Below are 15,010 nucleotides of genomic sequence, written 5' to 3'. Positions count from 1 at the left end.
CTCGACCTGATAATTTTGTGGTGTGTACGCAGCATCAGGGCCCGACGGTCTGTCTAAAACCCGTTGGATCAGCTCCAGGTGTAGCGTGTGCTGCACGATCCTATTGTTTTGGTATTGTTCAGAAAGTGCAGTGTGCACGGACCTCTGCCCGATGTCTGACTATCGTTTTTCATAAACATGTTTATATTTATTCTGCTATGATGTGAATTCCCTCGGCTCATCAGCAGACAAACAGGCATTATCTCGGTAGAGCAGGGGAAGGTAGTGTGTGGCACCTCATTTGCTGTGGAACTACACATCTCAGCATGCCTTTCACAGCAACATGGACTGTGGCAGGACATGCTTGCATGTGTAGTTGCCTTCTTTCCATCCTCTCCTGAACTCGCAGGATGCTCACTGTAGCGAACACATATGCAGCAACAGCAAGTTCACAGCGTGTACACTATAGATCACCAGTTGTCTGGATATTTTTCTCCGTCTGACTCAGTCTAGTCGTTGGCATCGTTTGGCAAAATCTTATACTGTGCTGTGTACCCAGCATATATTTTGTTAATATAGTTTGTGATACAATGTATATATTGTTCAACAACTACAGTTTGCAGATGATTTGTCCATTTGCACAGTCCTCAACATTAAGTGGAAATTGCGGCACGCATGATAGGTTTATATAGCCCCTAATAAACACTACATTCAAAGTGTAAGAGTCTGCAGTCCTGGGTAACTTTCTCTTTCTTTTTTTTTTTTTTTTCATTCCGCAGGAATCCTGAGCCAGTGTGTTGGTTTTTTTTTTTTGTGTAAAACTATCTCTCTGGCAATCATGCATATCTTTTTAAATGGATATGACTAATAGTATATTGTCTGTTATATAAGAAATAACCACACAGTTCAAAGAAATCTTCAATTACATATAAGACATATCATTGTGAAAGTTTTGGAATGGATCTTTTTAATCTGCATAAGTTGTAATTATTGTTAATGAAAAATATGATTGGTTTCTTTAGTTACTGCGCTTCTCTATATTTAAGTGTTTTTTTTTATATATATGTCAGTGGGATCCTTTGAAAATTCTACTGAATTGTTACTGGGACTTTATAGAGAACCACGTAGGGTGGGGCAGCAATGAGGTGTAACTGTAGATGAGGCACGGGGAACAAGCCCCAACTGATACTTGTGTGAGGATTTTGGCTTTAGAGAGAACTGTTCACTTATGCTGTTTTTCCATGACCAGGTGTTGCGCAGAGTAGAGACATTTAAGCTGAGTCAATTCTCCAATTTGGGGGCTCCAGAATGGCTTCAAAATGTGTCCCAGAACAATTAGGTGAAGGCATCACATAGAGGTGTACCAGAAAATGTGTGATGTTTGAGTACCATACTGTAGCTAAACATTGTGCTGCACATTCCAGACGATTGATGTATCCCTTTTGGGTCTATTTACTAATAAGGCTGATTTATTTTTTGCCTGCTAATAGCCATAATAATAACAACACCTATTTCAATTAAATACATTTAAAAAAAAAATATTTTTTGTGTTGCAGTCAGGATACAGACGCCGGAATTCCGACAGCAGACAATGCTGCCAGCTGGAATCCCGGCGCACCAGCACTATTTCCACCTGTGGGTGTCTGCGACACCCACAGAGTGGGAATAGATCCTGTGGCGAGCGCAGCAAGCCCGCAAGGGGACTCTTTGTGCTCGCCCCGCTGCCAGCATTCTGGTGGGCAGGATGCCACTGTCGGGATATTGACAGTCGTCATCCCGTCCGCCGGTAAATCATACTGAATCCGGTGATCTCATCCTATACTATTAATAGTATCTAAAATTGGCACCTGTAAAAACATGTGGCGGGCTAAATGTGGTAGTACTGAATAGAAGCATACATTCGCAAAGGCCCTTGTTTCTGCATCACTTTTGACCATATGTGTCACAAGAAAAGTTAAATATTAATACAAAGATTTTAGCTCTTTTGCCCTCACAATGTTTTCCTTAAGTTTGTAACTGCAAAATAAAAACATTATCATTATTATTTCATTCATTTTAACACAAAAAAATAAATATGGAATGCGACATGGCTCGAAAGTAGCATTAATTCGTTGTTAAATTCAATTGGATAGAGGAGTATTGTACAGGATTCTTTTATTTTATGTAAGTGCACCACCATCTATCCTCATGTTGTAGTTATAATGACAAAAGGGGGTGTTTATCAAAGCTCGGAGAGATAATATTGTGAGACATACAGTACTAGCCAATCAGCTCCTAGTTGGCAATTTTAAAACCCAGCCTGTAAAATATAAGGCAGAGGCAGATTGGCTAGTACTTTGTCTCTCTCTGAGCGTTAATAAATAGCTCCCTAAATATTACTGTTTGTATAGACCTGTACAAAATTGCATGGTGGACTGTTATTTGTAGCCTAATATTTGTTTACCTTCTCCTTTGATCCAGCCCACCAGCATGGAAGAGCTCATATGGGAGCAGTACACAGTGACCTTGCAAAAGGTGAGCACTAAAAGCTGCTTTTAGTTTCATTTCAAACACCTGCTGCATGATTTCACATGTCTGGTATTTTGTGACACTATTGAACTATTTTGCCTTTGGCTACTGAAATAATCAGTGTGTTTGCTTAATTTGCATCTGTACAGTGTGTAGATCTGCTGCCCAAATATATAATCCTTAAAATGCACTGTAAAGATACATGCCAATAAGCATGCTTAATGATTAATTAAGTTAGAAATGGTAGATATAAAGGGGGTCACTGGTGTGTTTATCTGTGATAATATTTATGCATGAACTTGCCTGAATGGTGCCTCCTGTAAGTTACATGATATTGTTTTTCTGTTCTCTAGAAGTAACACTATACACAAGTGTTCGATTTGAAACCATTGTTGATTAGGGACTACTGCTATTAGCCCAATGTACTTCTTTGGTACCCAACCATTACCTGTGTTTAGCTGTTCATTGCCAACACCAATCCAGACAAATGTTTGTGTTATAGAATGAATTAGTAGCTGATCCTTTCAGAAGCTGGTTTTACTACCTTTTCCTGTCCTGGCAGTATAAACAGTCCCTCAAACGTAGACAGCTCTCTCCTCTCCCAGCTGCAGAACAAGTTGATATATTCCAGTACTTTTGGGTGTCTAGGAGCAGTGTGCATGTCTAGCAATTGTTGCAGTGATGCTCAACAACCTTTTTAATAGAGTGGTAAGTGGGCACTCTAGCATTCACTTTCCCTTACACTTCCCTCGGTGATCATTCACATAAGTTTCTTTGGAAAACCTAATACATGTGAAACTCAGAAAATTAGAATATTGTGCAAAAGTTCATTTATTTCAGTAATTCAACTTTAAAAGGTGAAGCTTAAGATAACCCCAAATCCAAAATCTCAGAAAATTAGAATATTACATAAAATCAATAAAAAAAGGGATTTTTAATACAGAAATGTTGGCCCTCTGAAAAGTATAGTCATGCATATGTACTTAGTACTTGGTTTTGGCCCCTTTTGCATGAATTACTGCCTTAATGCGGTGTGGCATGGATTCTATCAGCCTGTGGCGTTATGGAAGACCAGGATGCTTCAATAGTGGCCTTCAGCTCTTCTACATTGTTTAGGCTCACGTCTCTCATTTTCCTCCCCTCTATGCCCCCTCCCACAGGCAGTTTACAAAAAAGTGCCCTCAGGAGAGGATGCACACTCTGGAGCTTTAGAGAGTTTATTTTAAATCTTTGTTGTTTTCGATATGCTGTTTGGGTAACAGCATACCTGCACCGTGGGAGTTAGGGGTGGGGGTGGTCACCAGCCTTGCAAGGTGCCAGAGCCAATTCCCCGCTGCAGGACCACCGTCCTGAGAGATTGTTTGTTCAGCGGGGCACTGCGCCTTAGCTGTCGCAATCGCAGCACACCGTACACCCCTAACATTTGCATGAAGGTGACGACAGTGGTGAGTACAAACCGGAGGCCCCGCTAGGGTGGTCCCCCAGTTCAAAGTGCGTATAACACGCAGGAGATGCATATGGGACCCTCCTGAGGGGTACCCGCTATAGCCCCCTGTGTAAACTGGCTAGTAATGGCTTAAACTAGCACTTGTGTGATGATTTTAAGCACTTTGGGAGACATTGCCAGTATAAAAAACTCTGCAACTGCGTCGCCATTGGGGGGGCGGAGCTACCTCAGAGCGGGACCAGCGGCATTTTGGCGCCTTCTGCTTACTGCAGCAGCAGACACACACAGCTCCTCCTGACACTCAAGACATGCTGAAAACTATTACAGGGTGTAGCAAAGGGGGAGAGCCGCTATTGTACACAATGTGCGTCCTCTAAAGGACAGTACTCCTAGGTTTTCACTGTGATATAACAAGCTGACAGCCTCACTGGGGCTGTGTAGCTGGGGTGTGCTGGTCTCTTCTCTCTATACATCTCCCTCTCACATACAGTAGAGGCAGGCTAGCTGAGTATTTACTGTCTGTGTGTATGTCCTTGTGATTTACTGTGAACAAGGGTAAACACAAACTGTGCAGTGTATGCCACACCAGATTCTCTCCCTTATCAACTGATTCTGTATCATGTGAATAATGCAGTCAATCTTCACAACTTAGTGAGGGGGCTGGGGGAGAGAGCCTTCCTGGCTAGGTGCTATTAAAAATATGATGTCTGACATGTCATCACAACTCACTGCCAATGCTCAAAAAACTCAGCTACTACAGCAGGCTGTTGCAGACCTAGCTGCCAGGGCTGATGTTACACAACCCCCCCTCTCTAACTCAGGACCAAAAAACCGTGGTTTACTGCCTTACTCTCTGATTCAGAAATACAGGAGGATGGGGAGGACTTGGATCCCATTAGTGGGGATTCCACTTCTGCACAGGGTATTGAACCCCTCATTTTGGCTATACGGGATGTTTTAAAACTCCCTCTAGAGGACGCTGCATCACAGCAGTCATTTATCTTTACAGAGGACAAGCCTAATGTCCCTTTCCCTGATTCTGCAGAGTTAGATGACCTGTTTAAGTTAGCCTGGAAAAATCCAGACAAAAAATACAAAGTGTCAAAAGGATTTTTGCACACTTTCCCATCTGCTCCTGAAGGTAGGAAATTCTGGGAAGAACCCTCGGGGGTTGATGTATCAGTCTCTCGACGGTCTAAAAAAAGGCGGTGCTGCCTGCCCTGGGAAAAATAGAGACTACATTAAAGTCTATCTACATAGCCGCAGGTATATCGCAAAGGCCAGTCATAGCAGGTTGCTGGATGACCCATGACATTCATACGTGGGCTACTCAAATTCAGGAGGACCTCTCCGGGTATATGCCCCTGGTCACTATGGTAACTTTCCTGAAGCACATTCAGGACACTGCACGCGTCCTGTGTGACTTTCTCAAGGAGATGGGCAATATCAATGCTAGGACCTCATGGTTGCATCAATGGATAGGGAACGCAGAGTCCAAGCGCAGTGTAGAATCTCTCCCCTTTACTGGGGAATGGCTCTTCGGGGTTGAGTTGGATTTCTAAGGTTACTGCGGGGAAATCCACGTTTCTCCCCTCTGGGGCCTCGCCAGCTAGGCGTACCTACCCAGGGTCATCTGTTTAGTCCTTTCAGTCTAACAGATTTTGCTCTAGGGCCAGAGGTGCCTCTAATGCAGCAAGAGGCAACAGAGGTAAGACAAGAAAATCAGCAACTACCGGTTTTCAGGATCAGAGCACAGGTTCAGCTTTCTCCAAGGCCTCCGCATGATGGTGCCCACCCCGAGGGGATCTCGAGGTGGAAGCTCAGCTGTGTCACTTCAGCTGCATCTGGAAAGGCTCCTGCCAGGACCTTATTTCTCGGGGCTACAAGCTGGAGTTCGACAGCGCTCCTCCCTAACGGTTTTTCAAATCAAGCTTACCAGCTTTGGAGGATACGCGTGTTACACTGCAACAGGCCATCCGAAAGCTGGTCCAGACCCAGGTCATTTTTTCAGTGCCACAGCAACAACAGGGAAAGAGTTACTACTCCAACCTGTTTGTGGTCCCGAAGCCAGACGGTTCGGTAAGACCCATTTTGAATCTAAAATTCTTGAACCCTTACTTAAAGGTTTTTCCGTTCAAGATGGAATCCTTGTAAGCAGTGATTGCGGGCCTGGAAGACCGGGAGTTCATGGTCTCCCTGGATATCAAGGATGCCTATCTCCACATCCCAATTTGGCAACCTCACCAGGCTTACCTGAGGTTTGCCGTGCTGAACAATCACTACCCATTCCAGGTGCTTCCCTTTGGCTTGTCCACAGTGCTGAGGGTGTTCATGAAGGTGATGGCAGAGATGATGTTCCAACTCCGGGTCCAGGGGGTCAATATTGTCCCTTATCTGGATGATCTCTTGATAAAAGCGAGATCCAGGGAGCTTCTACTGCTTCATATAGACCACACTATTAAGCTCCTGTCGCACCATGGGTGGATACCGAATTTACAGAAGTCCCACCTGGAACCAACTCAGAGGCTCCTGTTCCTGGGAATGTTGCTGTATACTGTGAACCAGAAAGTGTTCCTCCCAGAAGACAAGGCGAGAACACTCCAGGAGAAGGTCCGCAACTTCTCAGACCTGCTCGAATATACATCCATCTCTGCATGAGATTGTTGGGCAAAATTGTAGCCTCATACGAGGCGATCTAATATGGGAGGTTCAATGCCAGAACATTTCAATTGGGTCTCCTGAGCAAGTGGTCCGGATCACATCTTCAGATGCACCGGATGATACGGCTATCACCTCAGGCCAGGATTTCCCTCCTGTGATGGCTGCAGTCTTCCAATCTCCTGGAAGGCCAGAGTTTCAGGATTGGATCCTCTTCACAATGGATGCAAGTCTGAGAGGATGGAGAGCTGTCACCCAAGGAACTCAGTTCCAGGGCAGGTGGTCAGCTCACGAAGCCCTCCTTCCGATCAACATTCTGGAACTTTGGGCGATCTACAGTGCTGTGCTTCAGGCCCTCTCCTCTACTGTGGGATCACGCGATCCAGGTACAGTCGGACAATGCCACAGCAGTGGCGTACATCAATCGGCAAGGTGGGACAAAAAGCAGGAACTGCATGCAAGAGGTATCAAAGGTACTCCTCTGGGAAGAAAGAAATGCAAGAGCAATGTCAGCAATCTTCATTCCGGGAGTAGACAACTGGGAAGCGGACTTTCTGAGTTGTCATGATCTCCACCTGGGAGAGTGGGGGCTCCACCATCAGGTGTTTCAGCAGATTATCGACCGGTGGGGCTGCCCGCAAATTAGACATGATGGCTTCTCGACTCAACAGGAAGCTTCGTTGGTATTGCTCCCGAACCAGGGACCCTCAGGCGAGGACAGTGGATGCACTGACATCACCTTAGCCTAAAAGGCTGGTCTACCTGTTTCCTCCGATTCCATTGCTCCCAAGTGTGTTAAAGCGGAACAGAAATCAAGGAGTCCAGGCAATTCTGATTGCCCCGGACTGGCCTCGGAGGGCGTAGTCCGTCGAAGACCCTTGGCCTCTACCACTAAGAAGAGATCTTCAACAAGGACCGTTCGTCTACCTGGACTTACGGCGACTTTGTTTGACGGCATGGAGGTTGAGCAGAACATCCTAGCTCCCAAGGGCCTTTCCAAGAAGGTCATTGCTACCATGGTTTAGGCCAGGAAACCTGTGACGTCAAAACACTATCATCATATCTGATGATATGTCTATTGGTGCGAGGACCGCACGTACCCGCCTGCGGAGTTCAACTTGGGACATGTCCTGCAGGCTGGTGTGGACAAGGGCTTACACCTGGGTTCCATTAAGGTCCAGATTTCAGCACTCTCCGTCTTCTTCCAGAAGAAATTGGCAGTGTAGCCAGAAGTTCAGACCTTTTTTTCAAGAGGTACAACCTCCTTTTGTGCTGCCCACGGCACCCTGGGATTTGGATGTTGTGTTTGGAGTTTCTACAGTCCTCCTAGTTTGAACCACTGATGACAGTAGAAGACAAGTACCTCAGGTGGAAGACTGTGATGTTGTTGGCACTGGCTTCTGCTAGGCGTGTCTCAGATTTGTGGCCTTATCATATAAAAGTCCCTTCTTGGTCTTTACAAGGACAGAGCGGAGCTCAGGACTAGGCAGCAATTCCTGCCGAAGGTCGTCTCTGCATTCCACTTGAATCAACCTATTGTGGTTCCGTCAGGTTCTGGCACTTCTGCTCCTCCGGAGGCATTGGATGCTGTGTGTGCCATGAAGATCTATGTCAAGAGAATGGCTTGGATCAGAAAGACGGATTCTTTGTTCCTGCTATATGATGCACAGACAAAGGGTTGCCCAAAGCAGTCTATTGCTCGTTGGCTCAGGCTTACTATCCATCAGGCCTATGTGTCGGCAGCCTTACCTGTTCCACAGTCTCTGAAGGCCCATTCTACAAGATCGGTGGGGTCTTCCCGGGCAGCTGCCCGTGGAGTCTCGGCTTTGCAACTATGCCGAGCTGCTACCTGGTCGGGGAAGAACACCTTTGTGAAGTTCTACAGGTTTGATACCCTGGCCAAAGAGGATACCCAGTTTGGGCAGGCGGTGCTGCAGAAGTCTCTGCACGTTCCCGCTCCTTCTGGAAGCTTTGGGACATCCCCATCGTACTAAGTCTCCCCAATATCCCTTATGGATTCTAGAGAAAATAGGATTTTAATTACCTATCGGTAAATCCTTTTCTCGTGTTCCGTAAGGAATATTGGGCGCCCGCCTCAGTGCGTTGACTTTTCTGCAGGTTCTCTTTTTATGGTTACCTGTTCAGCTATTGCTGTTTTGTTACCAGCCTTTGCTGGTTGTTTTATGTTAGTGGTGTGCTGGTGTATAAATCTCACCACTCATTTGTTGTTATATTCATTCTTTTAAGTATGTCCTTTCTCCTTCGGGCACTGTTTTACCTATAACTGCCTGTGGGAGGGGGCATAGAAGGGAGGAGCCAGCACACCCAGTGAAGAAATTTAAAGTGCAGTGGCTCCTTTGAAACCCATCTATACCCCATCGTACTAAGTCTCCCCAATATCCGTTATGGACTACGAGAAAAGGATTTACCAGTAAGTGATTAAAATCCTATTTTATTTTATTTTTTTATGGAATAGAGCAGAATTCCAGCTAATTAAAACAATAAATAAATAGTGATGCAAATTGTAGAAAGAGAGATTGTAGGATTTTCTTTGGCTATGGCACTGCCAAATTACCAGAATTATACTATTCATACACCAGGCAGTGCACATGGGACTTTGGGATGCACTCCTACCTTACGTGAGAACTTTATGCTGACTGTAATAAGGGTAATGGCATGGTTTCTTCCCTTTTAATAGGAAGATATCTTCTTAGTAAAAATAAAGTGAGGGTTACGTTAACTTTGCAGGAGGTACACCTAAACAATAAATGTTAATAATTGTTCTGGTGCTGCAAAAAAAAGTGTCTGCTTATTACTTGTGTTCCTGTCAGTTTTCGCAGGTTCATAAGCCAATAAAAATATTCTGTGTTTGCAACATCTACTTTACAGGATAGCAAAAAGGGCTTTGGCATTGCAGTTTCTGGTGGAAAAGATAACCCCCTCTTTGATAATGGTGAACCATCTATTGTCATTTCTGATGTGCTTCCTGGTGGTCCCGCTGATGGATACCTACTGTGAGTATTTTTACTGAAATAATTTAAATGTTGTATTTATGAGATAAAGAGGGAGAAATATGACAAAATGAAAAAATAGGCGGCATAGCTCCGGACCAATGTGAATGACGTTTGTAATAAAATAATCAACTTCATCGATTGTCAACTGTAAGTAGTTTTTTATATAAAAAAAGTTACACAAATGGATGCTTCATATAAAAAGGTGTTTAATGGCACAATCTTCTTGGAACCTCATCTTACTCTTCTGCTAATATTCTAGAGCTAGAAAAAAAAAAGGCATTTTGTTTCCCCCAGCACCCTGAATGATCACCGTAACCAGATTTAAATCCCACACAATATTGGAATTCAGAGATCTCGGTTACATATATTTGCACAAATGTATGAATAAGCCCCAAAGCCGCATCAAGGCCTCTCTGTATATTTGGGGTCCCTAGCGCTATATCTAGGTGCAGGGTGTGGCACCCCAAAAAATCAGCATAAGCAAGAAATCCCAGTGCAGCATACCAGTGAAAAAACTATAGTGTTAATAAATTATTGTAAGGAAGCCGAAGCTATAAAGGAAGTGATACAAAAATGAGATGTAATTAAAATGGAGAAATAGTGTTAAAAAAAATTAGTAAGTGTTAATAGTATGTAAAGGTATGCCACACTAAAGCCATCCAGCTCAGCCAGTCCAGAGGCACCACACCCCACACCTCCATTACCCCAATCTGGGTCTATGATTAAACAGCAAGGAACCACATGATAATGGCTCCTTACTTAAATATATCTAAGCTAAGAGCTACCTACCTTGGAGCAACCCCATAATGCTCCATATGGCATGTCAGGGCCTGTACCACCTCCTAATGCAGGAACCTCTCTGCATCTCACAACCGACATATATAGTGGCAGATGCTCAATTAGCTTAGTGATATCATTCAGGTGCTTGAAAAGGAGGGACAGAGAGGCTCCTGCATTAGTAGGAAGTGCAGGCCCTGACATGCCATATGGAGCATTCTGGGGTTGCTCCAAGGTGGGTAGCTGCTGGGGGGAACAAAATACCTTTTTTTTTTCTTGCTTAGAAATACCCCTCCCTTTAAAGCACCTGAATGATATCACTAAGCTAATTGAGCATCTGCCACTATGTATGAATATTCCAGAGCTCTAACCTTCATCAATGCCCCCCAAACTCCATCCTCCACATGCTGTGTGCAGAGTTTTCAAGAATAAATGTAATTGGTGTTCTGACTGTTATTTATTTACTATCAGCTATGTCTAGAGGGCCCAATTCACACATCTAACTCTCTCTGCACATGTTATATTTGCCCCCCCCCCGTGCACATGGTTTTTCCCATTAAAGAACAAATTTGCTGCTGTGATCAGGTCTGAATTAGACCCATAGTGCATACATATTTTGCAGCGCTTTGTAGATCATATTTGACCATTCACATCAGTCCTTACCCCAGTGGACTATCTGTATGACAGGTAAACAGTCATTAGGCCTACATCCATTATGTTGACAGGCACAAAAGGTCGACATGTTCAAATGGTCGACAGACGTATGGTCGTCACAAATTTTCTTTGATTATAATACATTTTTTACGACTTTTCATCATTTACCATCCACGTGGATTACAATTGGGAATAGTAACATTGAAGCTTGGTGAGTAAAGCGCTACACTAACTGTGGTCACATGTGGTTTAACATAGAAAATGGCACCCAAAAAACCCAAAACAAAAGTGTTGACCTTTCTGTCAACTATTTCCATGTCGACATTTTGAACCTGTCACCTTTTTGTACAGTCTACCATTTACATCTCAACCTTTTGACCATGTCAACCTACTGATTATTGAACTAATTCTGGTCAACCCAATGATCCACATCCCCCCAGTGGAGCTTACAGTTATTCCATTATGCACAGAATGAAAGTAGCTCAAATCAGTTTATTGGCCCACAACATGTGCATCTAAGGGAGGGGTTAGTTTAGACAAGAAAAAAATTCCCCCAGCAAATAGGCCAACAGAGGATATTTACATCCTGCATTATAATAGAAATTGCAGTTTATATTTGTATGTAGGATATAAATCTCTTTTGCTAGTCAGTTAACCTAGTATATGTTTGTAGTGTGGGAATAAACCAACGCAAGCACAGGGAGAATATACAGATTCTACACAGGTAGGGCTGTGGTAGGGATCTGAAACGTCAGTGCTGGGAGGCAGCAATACCAACCATTACACAAGCTCTACTGCCCTATAACACCCCTGTTTTCTTTGATTGGAGTTTCTTATGTTTTTTTATTTATTTTTTATTTTATTTTATTGTAGAGAGAATGACAGAGTGGTCATGGTTAATGGAACACCTATGGAAAATGTACTCCATTCATTTGCTGTGCAACAATTAAGAAAGTGTGGAAAAACTGCTGTGATTGTAAGTACATTAAGTCCCTCTGTTCTGGTTTTCAGGATTCTGAATTTTTTTCAAGATCAGTTATTACATTGTTTGAGTATGACTTGTGAAAACTTTTCTCTAAACTCTAGTGTTCAAAATAAAGCAATTTCAAGTAAACCTAATTGTAAGATTTAAATTTACCAGCAGCAATCCTAATGCAGCATTTTCCCCAAACAAGAGTGTCAGCAGCTATTATTTAAGATATTTTCCTTCATATGGAGCACTTTCCATAGAATATTTAATCATACATCAATCACTGCCCCAGTGTAGCTCACAATCTATATAACATCCACTGGGTATTAGAGTTAATTTTGTCAGCAGCCATCCTACCAGAAAGTCTTTATAGTGTGGGATGCAAAGAGATCACCTAGCCTGACCTAGAGAAAAACCCGCACAGGCAGAACACGCAAACTCCACATAGAGGAAATTGAACACCTACACCCCAGCACTGTAAGACTGCAGTATTAACCATTGTGGTATTAGAGCACTTGAAACTTTAGGAATGAGTGCTGTGGGGAATAAATATGTTTATATTGGAAAAAATAAATTCAGTGCCCTTAATATGCAAGTTCTTCTTTTTTTTTTGCATTAAAACAACATTCCCTGTTGCTTATTACATTTTCACTGACCTGTTCTTTTATCCTTCTCTGCCATTTCTGTGGTGTAGAACTGGAAAAGATTATCTTTAACCATTTCATTTAACTATTGTGATGACACTGTCTAAGAGGAAGCTTTTTTTTTTTTTTTTACACCCTGCAAATGAAATGTAGCTTTAATATAATAAAAAAATTGTGCATTACTTGAAATAAAATTCATGTTTAGACATCATGATTTTTTTTTCTGTACTCATTTGTAGCAGGTAGCCATGAAATAGACTGCACAGCAGCAGTCAGAGACTGACCGGTTGTCAAATTTAGAGTAGCTCATATAACTGCCTTTTGTGCTCTCTCTGTATCCTATCCCATTTACTTAAAGGTGCAGAAGGTACTTAGCTATGTGTAATAAAGGGGACTCGTTCATGTGACCAGTGCTTGGGATCCCGGCGGTCACTGAGCCAGCAAGGGGCTTTGTTGCGCTCACCACCTCCACCCCCCCATCTGCTTTCTGCGGCCGGGGTTGGTATGCTGACCATTGGAATCCCCACCGCCGGTCACCCAGCCCCATCCCGTAATGAAGTAGTGAGGTAATACTTTCTTTTTTTCACAGAACTGTAGTAAATACTTAACAGTGTAGAGATGTGTCCTCTTACATCTTTGCTCCATGCGCTACAAGTCACGTTACGCATAACGCGTGAGTGCCTTTTAGCTCTGTAGCGCTGAGTATCTGTTTTGTGTTGTTTCTACGAAAATACGTCTTAAACACTGTCATGTAATAGGACGCACAAGCAGCTTCTGCTGATTAAAATTGATATCATACTCTGTGTGTGACTGCGACTGTATTTGCATACAAAAAGCTATGCTTGAGTGTTTTCCTGGAAAACACTGTAATGTGGCATTTCGGATGCAGATAGAGCCGCAGTTACACACAGAATATAGGCATGCCGCATATAATTTTAATCAGCAGAAGCTGCTTGTGCCTTCTATTACATTACTTTGCATCTAAGACACATTTTTGATTAAAACAAAATGCAAATAAAGACGCTTAGTGCTACTGAGTCCCACCATGGCATGGCGTGACTTCAGGGGCTGTTTAGCGTGACTGCAGCAAGAATGTAAGAGGACACATCTGTGTTTCATCTTTGTGGTGCTTTTATGAAAACATTTTTTTTTTTCTTTTTCAGTTTTTGTATTTAGTGTTTAGGAGTATTTTAAGTCTATAAGTGGATTGGAATAGCCCCAGGAAAAACTATGCGTGGAGTACTTTGGCTAGGGTAAAATGGCCAAGTTAGTAAAAGTGGGATGTTAGGTGGTGGTGTCTGAATTGAGGGGTTCTGTACAGGCAGGTGTCAGGTGGTGGTGTCAGTGATTACTGGATATAGCAAAACTGAAAACAAGACCATACATAGCTCAAATTTAAGATTATTTTTCAACTTTGAGAGTTGTCAGGATATTTGGAATAACCATCAGTGTTTTACTTTATTTACCCCTTTTGATTGTGAAACAGGTAGTGAAAAGACCTTGCAAAGTTCCGGTTACAGCATTGAGGCGATCCCCCACTCCTGAGCCTGAACCTAGAGCTTTTGACATCATGGATGATGATGGACATTTTGACCGCAGAAGTGCACACAGTGGTTACAGTGAAAGTTGGCAGAGTGGTAATGGTCGCCGCAGCAGAGAATCCAGCCCAGACAGAAGCTATAGTAGAGACCAAGAAAGAGGTCGCTCATATGATCGGGATCCAGATTATGTCCGTGAGAGAAGTAGAGAACGTAATCTAGATGATGAGCAAGGATACAGAAAAGAACGTATTAAAGACAGAAGTGCCGGTCAGGATTTGAGCGAGGAGCGCAAGTACAAGAGGGATCGGGGAAGAAGTGTGGACAGGGAGGAATCATTTGAACGTAGCTACAGTGGAGACCTTAGCCCAGATCGAGTAAGTAACAGAAGATCCCAACCCGATTACAGGAATGAAAAGGAATTACTTAGCCGCAGCCGTGAGAGACTTGAATCCCACAGCCCCTCGCCTGAACCATACAGAAATTCTGCACGAAAGGGGCAAGAAAAACCCATCAGTGTGCTTCTCAGCAAAAAGAAACAGAATGAAGGTAAGACGGTAAAGCAAAATCTGTCCATTCTACAGGTGCCCAGCATGTGGGCAGATTTTTGTGCTAAATTTGATATATATATATATATATATATATATATATATATATATATATATATATATATATATATATATATATATATATATATATATATATATATATATATAGCAATGTTTTCCGGCACTCCAGACTTCTATTTACCCGGCTCCGGTGCCCTCCCCTGGGGGTAAATGCCCCTCGTATGCAAAGGTTCACTGTGGTAGGCGGTACTC

General features: G+C 43.1%; 1 protein-coding gene across 5 annotated transcripts in view; it reads left to right on the top strand.

Annotated features, from left to right (window-relative positions):
• TJP2 (tight junction protein 2) overlaps positions 1-15,010 on the top strand; it is a 215,271-nt gene that overhangs the window by 142,616 nt on the left and 57,645 nt on the right. For all 5 annotated transcript variants that reach the window (XM_063913912.1, XM_063913914.1, XM_063913911.1 and 2 more), the window contains 4 exons: positions 2,440-2,493; positions 9,482-9,606; positions 11,911-12,013; positions 14,138-14,738. In XM_063913912.1, the coding sequence (XP_063769982.1) occupies positions 2,449-2,493; positions 9,482-9,606; positions 11,911-12,013; positions 14,138-14,738 (874 nt within the window). In that variant the 5' untranslated portion in view covers positions 2,440-2,448. Of the gene's footprint in view, positions 1-2,439; positions 2,494-9,481; positions 9,607-11,910; positions 12,014-14,137; positions 14,739-15,010 lie in introns of those variants that run through there.

The sequence above is a fragment of the Pseudophryne corroboree genome, chromosome 1 (genome assembly GCF_028390025.1).
Source record: "Pseudophryne corroboree isolate aPseCor3 chromosome 1, aPseCor3.hap2, whole genome shotgun sequence".
Lineage (NCBI taxonomy): Eukaryota > Metazoa > Chordata > Amphibia > Anura > Myobatrachidae > Pseudophryne > Pseudophryne corroboree.
Note: the sequence above shows the minus strand (reverse complement) of the source record. Positions and strands in the feature narration are given on the sequence as shown.